The 7,500-nt window shown below is 37.5% G+C and overlaps 2 protein-coding genes across 2 annotated transcripts in view; one reads left to right on the top strand and one right to left on the bottom strand.

Moving 5' to 3' along the window:
* The window catches only part of LOC137651338 (F-box only protein 32-like), a 203,417-nt gene that overhangs the window by 24,934 nt on the left and 170,983 nt on the right, over positions 1 to 7,500 (top strand). The gene's annotated exons all lie outside the window — the stretch shown is intronic.
* LOC137650449 (argininosuccinate lyase-like) overlaps positions 2,454 to 7,500 on the bottom strand; it is an 87,309-nt gene continuing 82,262 nt past the window's right edge. Inside the window, exon 10 of the mRNA XM_068383675.1 lies at positions 2,454 to 2,680. Coding sequence (XP_068239776.1) covers positions 2,454 to 2,680 — 227 coding nt within the window. The remainder of the gene's footprint in view (positions 2,681 to 7,500) is intronic.

Here is a 7,500-nt window from a genome sequence, read left to right as displayed (position 1 = left end):
CACAAATGCCATAAAAAGTTGATTTCTATATTCTATGCATTGCTGTACATGTCTCAAAATGAAAATTTGGTCAGTACAACTTCTAACTTTTCTAAATCCTGCTTGTTCATTTCTTAGTTTTTCATCAATCTTTCACCACAGTGTCTTTAAAATAAGCATAATATATATTTCAATAACAACTGACATAAGTGTGATGCCTCTGTAATTATTGCAATCAGTCAGGTCTTTTTATTTTGGTATTTTCACCAACACTCCTAATCTCATTCATCAGGTTTTGCCTCCTCATGCCACATTCTACAAACTAATCTTGTAAGTATTCTGGGAGTCGCTTCATTTTCAGCAAGTATCATCTCGGCAGTTATTCCATCATAACCTGGAGCTTTCCATCTCTTTAGGTTTTTTAAGGATAGCTTCGACTTCAAACACACTGAATTCATTCATGGGCACATCAAGGTCTTCATGAGCTTCAGGTATATCAATCAAATTATTCCCTTCATATATATATATATATATATATATATTATATATATATATATATATATATATATATATGTGTGTGTGTGTGTGTGTGTGTTGTGTCTGCGTGTGCGCGCGCGCGCAATTTCTCTTTCGAAGGCATTAACCTTTTGGTTACCGGCAAGTCTTTCTCTTTTTCCTTGAGTGTGGGCGTGGTGGGATATGAAAGAGAGAGAGAGAGAGAGAGAGAGAGAGAGAGAGAGAGAGAGAGGGAGAGGAGAGAGAGAGAGAGAGAGAGAGAAACTGTTTTTAATCCCTGGAGGAAAAGCCAGATGTCTTTTCCATAAATACTGGAGCAAATGAGACGGATGTGCTGGAAAAGAAAACGACTTTGGCGAACGAAAGAAACTTTTTTTTTTACTATTTTTTACTATTTTTAGATTATGAGAGAGAGAGAGAGAGAGAGAGAGAGAGAGAGAGAGAGAGAGAGAGAGAGAGAGAGAGAGAGAGAGAGAGAGAGATCAGCTAATTTAGATATTTGAGAGAAAGTGAGGATCAGCTAATATTAGATTATTGAAAAGTGAGAGAGAGAGAGAGAGAGAGAGAGAGAGAGAGAGAGAGAGAGAGAGATCAGCTAATTTTAGATATTTGAGAGAAAGTGAGGATCAGCTAATATTAGATTATTGAAAAGAGAGAGAGAGAGAGAGAGAGAGAGAGAGAGAGAGAGAGAGAGAGGAGAGAGAGAGAGAGAGAGAGAGAGAGAGAGAGATCAGCTAATTTTAGATATTTGAGAGAAAGTGAGGATCAACTAATTTTAGATTATTGGAGAGAGATCAGCTAATTTTGAATTATTGAAGAGAGAGAGAGAGAGAGAGAGAGAGAGAGAGAGAGAGAGAGAGAGAGAGAGAGAGAGAGATCAGCTAATTTTAGATTATTGGAGAGAGATCAGCTAATTTTGAGTTATTGGAGAGAGAGAGAGAGAGAGAGAGAGAGAGAGAGAGAGAGAGAGAGAGAGAGAGAGAGAGATTTCTTTAATTGAAGAAACTTACGATATAAATATCACATAAAAACTACATTTAATCTTACTCCTTTAAGTAATAATATTTTCTTTTGTCTCTTCCTCTTGCAATCTTGCTCTTCCTCTTCCTCCTTTTACCTACCAAGAATCTATATTCTTCAGTAGAGAGACGTATCAGTATATCCGGCTAAGGGGACAGGGGCGGAAATGCAATATCCGGACATGTTTGTATGATTATCCGGACAAGGTTCGTACGATTGTCCCTTTAATACTAACAGGCGTAGCTGTTACTTAAAATTAATCTGTGAATTGCTTTAATACTGCTATTAATTGTGAGAGTTGTCACAACTAGCGAATTAAATTTACTGGCTTATGCTAGTATTATTAGGTCTAGTCATAACTGCTAGTTTAAAGGCCGCTCATGAATGGCAGGGGGCTAAGGAACAGTGATATTGCCCTATCGAACAGGACAGTGCCCTAGAGACTGACCATATACACATAATGATCAGCGCCCAAGCCCTTTCTCCACCCAAGCTAGGACCAAGGAGGGCGAGGCAATGGCTGCTGATGACTCGGCAGATAGACCTATTGTTACTATTCCTAGTTGTACTAGTTTGTTAATTTATTCTCATCATTTGTTTATTTCCTTTTCTCACTGGGCTATTTTTCCCTGTTGGAGCCCTTGGGCTTATAGCATCTTGCTTTTCCAACTGGGGTTGTAGCTTGGCTAGTAATAATAATAATGATAATAATAATAATAATATTAATAATAATAGTAGTAGTAGAAAATAGTAGTAGTAGCAGTAGTAGTAGGGGTTTTCATTTAAAGTTTGTGAATTTATTAAAATAAGTATTATTGTTACTAGTTCTGCTAATATTGCTAGTAGGAAGATTTAACATCACTGAGCGACTAGCTGCTATGAGGCAACTTACTTGTATAGGGATTAATAGTAATTTTTGTGGATGCTATTATATCGTTTTATTGATCATTTTGTGCTGCTGCTGCTTCTCCTTCTTCTTCTTCTTCTTCTTCTCCTGCTTCTTCTTTTTCTTCTGCTTCTTCTTCTTCTTGTTCTTGTTCTTCTTCTTCTTCTTCTTCTTCTTCTTCTTCTTCTTCTTCTTCTCCTGCTAGTTCTTGTTCTCGTTCTTCTTCTTCTTCTTCTTCTCTTCCTCCTCCTCCTTCTTCTTTTTCTTCTTCTTCTCTTCCTCCTCCTCCTCCTTCTTCTTCTTCTTCTTCTCTTCCTCTCCCTCCTTCTTCTTCTTCTTCTCTTCCTCCTCCTCCTTCTTCTTCTTCTTCTTCTTATTGTCTGTACTTTGATTTTGACAACAATTTTGAAGATATGACATCAAAATTTTACCAATCAAGAAACCGTTGTGAGAACGAAATTTTCTAAGCGCCTCCTGTGTCACTGGAGAGTGGATTGTATGGAGTCCGATTTCAGAGAGAACAGTAACGCCTCTGGAGATAAATATGTACCTGGGAGTTAGTCCACTGAGAGGGAACATTGTTTACACCCCGTTAGATTTCATTTATAGTGCATATAACTCATTTAAGGTACTAACACTTCTTTAGGCCTAAAAAGAGTCCTTTTTGACAGTAGGCCTATGCTTCCCAAAATATGAATTTTTAGATTGTTATTTTTTATGTCAATTGATAGAAAATTATTGACTATTAGTAAAACTTACGAACACATATTGGTAGCCCTTTGCATCATTGCAACAGACTCTCTCTCTCTCTCTCTCTCTCTCTCTCTCTCTCTCTCTCTCTCTCTCTCTAGATGTTTAGCAAGGACACATAGTTAGAATAATCAGTTCTCATTAGTGAGGGATTTTAAAGACTCGCCTCTGAGAAGACGAAAGACTATAGGTGCACTAGATCTGAAGGAAAAGGGTGAGAGAGAGAGAGAGAGAGAGAGAGAGAGAGAGAGAGAGAGAGAGAGAGATGAAGGATCAAATAATTTTTCATTATTAGAGAGAGAGAGAGAGAGAGAGAGAGAGAGAGAGAGAGAGAGAGAGAGAGAGAGAGAGAGAGATGAAGGATCAGTTGATTTATATTATTGGAGAGAGAGAGAGAGAGAGAGAGAGAGAGAGAGAGAGAGAGAGAGAGAGAGAGAGAGAGAGAGAGAGAGAGAGAAAAAGAGAGAGATAATTTTAAGTTATTGGAGAAAGAAAGAAAAGATCATCCCATTTTTGATTATTGGAGAGAGAGAGAGAGAGAGAGAGAGAGAGAGAGAGAGAGAGAGAGAGAGAGAGAGAGAGAGAGAGAGAATATTTCTCATAAATGAGAAATTGTATATGATACAAATATTATTTTTATGTGGTGCTAACAAATACTTAATAATTATTGTACAAAGATTTTATATGTATATTTTTAAACAATTATCAGTAGGATATTTTTTTTTTTTTTTTTTTTTGGTATATGGTAAAAACAATTATCCTTATGTTTGGTGATTTTTTTTTCATGATGCATTCAATTATTTTCGGTTTATGGTAAACCAATTATTTTTCCCGGATTTTGCACAAACATTTTGTGTTTTTGTTTATGGCGGAAACAAAATTCTGTGTTCGGTACCAAACCATTTTCGTTTCTGTAGTTTTAATGTAATAAATTTTGTTGGGACGAATTTCTCACTGGGGAGAGAGAGAGAGAGAGAAAGAGAGAGAGAGAGAGAGAGAGAGAGAGAGAGAGAGAGAGAGAGAGAGAGAGAGAGATAGAGAGAAATTCAAATTAATATTCCCAATGATAACCAAAACCCAATTGGATGATAACTTCAGAACTCTCTTCCTGTTTTCGTGTTCCTTGTGAGCTAGGGATGGGGCGTTTGGGAGAGCCTATAGGCCTACCTGCTGAGTTATTAGCAGCCATTGCCTGGCCCTCCCTGGTCATTGCTTGGGTGGGGAGAAGCCTTGGGCGCTGATGATCTGATCATATGTATATATGACTAGTCTCTAAGACATTGTCTTGTCTCTAGGGCATTGTGACCTGTCCATTGCCTCTATTCATGAGTGACATTTAACCCAGGCATCTGTATCAGTCGTTAGGCCTATTCTTTACTTCTGCAGGGCTGATAATTGATAATAAAAAGGCCTATTTGTGTTGAAGGTCCGCCAGATCCGTTAGGCCTACTCATGGTGACCCAAAAACCTGTCGAAATTCGGTTATATTTTAAGTAATGTGTTTTTATAATGTATATATATATATATATATATATATATTATATATATATATATATATATATTATATATATATATATATATACAATGAGATCAATAGGTTTTGAGAAATCTCTATTTTTGAAAAGGGGACGCTATTATTATTATTATTATTATTATTATTATTATTATTATTATTATTATTATTATTATTATTATTATTCAATGATCTGCAAGCTAAGACCAGGCAGAACCAGGCTATGGCTGCTGATGACTCAGCAGGTAGATATATCCATCTATTTATCTATCTAGGTGCCATGTCCTCGACGTGGGCTGTCAATTGCCTCCACCTGGTCCTGTCTCTATATCTCTGTATAAATTGTCCAGCTGTTACATTCTCATTGACAATCTCCTGTAAGTTGTCCTAAAACTTGTTCCTTTGCCAGGCTTCTTGCTCCTTTCCCATATATCTTTCCCGTAAGCCACAATAGTTCGACATTTTCTCTTATTACATGTCTGAAATTCCATCTGCCTTTTCGTTATCACTTTGAGAAGTGATTTCTCCTGCCTCACTCTCCTCAGTACCTCATTTTTTACTCTCAGTCCATGGTATCTTCAACGTTTTTCTGTAAAACAATAATTCACCTGCATTTATATTATTCAACTTCTTGTTTGATATTCATGTCTCTGAGCCTTGAGTAAGTGTGGACCATACATAGGATTTCAGTGCTCTAACTTTTTGTCTGAATGTTTTTTTCTGTTGATTGTCAATAGGGTTTTCAGACTGTTGAAGAAGGCATTTTCTTTGCCATTAGTATTCTTATTTTTCTATTTCTTTATTACATCTTGCATCATGTGTTATCCTACTGCCTAGATATACAAAGTCATTTGTTTGTTTTCTTGTTACTTCATCCATCATGATGTTGCAATTTGGAGTTTACAGATATTTTTTTTATGGTACTACCACATCCGTTTTCTTTAAGTTGATTTTTAGTCCCATGTTCTCACTCGCTTTTTACCGTGTCAAGAATTATTCCCTTCTTCGGGACCTTGCTATAAAAAGAAATCAAATTTATCCAGGACCGAATAGGATTCGGGTTTGGGGAGCCTCTGCTGAGCTTCGGACTCCTGCCACGGTCGTCATGGTGCTTTCATCCTTTCCCACCCATCCCATCATCATCCTTATATAACCTTACCTCTTTCACATTTATATAACCTACCACCTTCACATCCTTACCATATTTACGGGCTGCCAATGCAAGAGCCCGTGTTCTACCTACCGTGTCAAGAAGTGTTTGCAGTTTCTCTTCTGAATCAGCTAATATCACAGTGTCGTCTGCAAATCTGTTATAATATTTTCTCCTCCAACTCGTTTTCCTTCCATTCCTAATATACTTCTCATAATTTCTCCATATATAGAGAAGAGATCTGTTGATATTATCCATCCTTATCTTACTCCTATAGGCTCCTCAAAACTCCCGCATCCTTAACTCACAAGGATGGCGAGGTTGCAGGGACTACAAGGAACTTTCAGGGTTGGGCGGGTCTTGAACTGTAATCTGGCAGATCACCAGGCAGGAATATTTGTCATAGGCGACCACAGTCCACAAGCTTCTTTTCCTTATCAATTTATGGCAGAAACATGATACACTGGCTCCATGAAATTCTGTATACACCACGAGCAGGAAAGTGCCCTAGAGACTGACCATCTTTTATATGATCAGCGCCCAAGCCCCCTTTCCACCCAAGCTAGGACCAGGGAGGGCTAGGCAATGGCTGCTGATGACTCAGCAGATAGATCTCCATCTTTTATATGATCAGCGCCCGAGCCCCCTTTCCACCCAAACTAGGACCAGGGAAGGCCAGGCAATGGCTGCAGAAGACTCAGCTGATAGACCTATAGGCTCCCCGAAAACCCCCCAACCTTAGCTCACAAGGATAGTAAGGTTGCAAACACTAAAGGCGCTAACGAGTCTGAGAGGGACTCGAACCCCCGTCTGGCAAACACCAGGCAGAGACGTTACCAATCAGGCCACAACAGCCCTAAAATTTAGCAGGTAATATGCCAATCTATATATGCCTGTATAACAAACAAACGAGTTTACCAATTGGCAGATTAATGTTAAAGATTGTTTTTATTCTGTGGATATATTCTTATAGTCATAAGAATAAAATATCCTTTTGCCAGATCTCGCCTTTCTTGTTGTTATCTGTACTGGAATGCACGAAGCCAACTGTAGCATATTTTAAGGAAATATCCAAAGTTAATGTTGCTCTTAACTGAGCTGGGGTTAAGGTGCTGCTAGAACCTTTGGGTCTAAAGTGCTCCGAAATTTTACTTTTTCTTTGCTACCCAGGTTTTTTTTTTCGTTTTTTTTTTCTTGGTGGTTCAATTCATCCCGTTTTCCTTCCTTGCCTGAGCCTAATAAATTTTAGCTTATTTCGTTATTTTAGTTGAGGTAAATACATAGATCAGAATAAATTGAATCAGATTAAGTATTTTATTGTTGCTTTATAGAATTTTCAACTGATGATGATAGTCTTTTTTCTTTGTTTTGAAAATATTTTGAATAATGATAGTAAAAATAATTATAATCACCATTCTGTTTTGCTTATCTACCAAAAACGAAAAGAGCATTCCTATAGCGTTCAGTTACGTTAAAATGATGAAGTATCTACAATGACAGCCATATGACTAGGGTTATGTCTTGGGTTAGAGTTCTCTTGCTTGAGGGTACACTCGGGCACGCTGTTCCATCTAATTTCTCTTTCTCTTTTGTTAATTTTTTTTAGTTTATATAGGAGATAATTATTTTAATGCTGTTACTCTTTTTAGGTTATTTCATGTTTCCTTTTTTCATTTCCTCACTGGG

The sequence above is a fragment of the Palaemon carinicauda genome, chromosome 12 (genome assembly GCF_036898095.1).
Source record: "Palaemon carinicauda isolate YSFRI2023 chromosome 12, ASM3689809v2, whole genome shotgun sequence".
Taxonomy (NCBI): domain Eukaryota; kingdom Metazoa; phylum Arthropoda; class Malacostraca; order Decapoda; family Palaemonidae; genus Palaemon; species Palaemon carinicauda.
The sequence above is the reverse complement of the archived record's forward strand: the minus strand, read 5'-3'. Positions and strand labels throughout refer to the sequence as shown.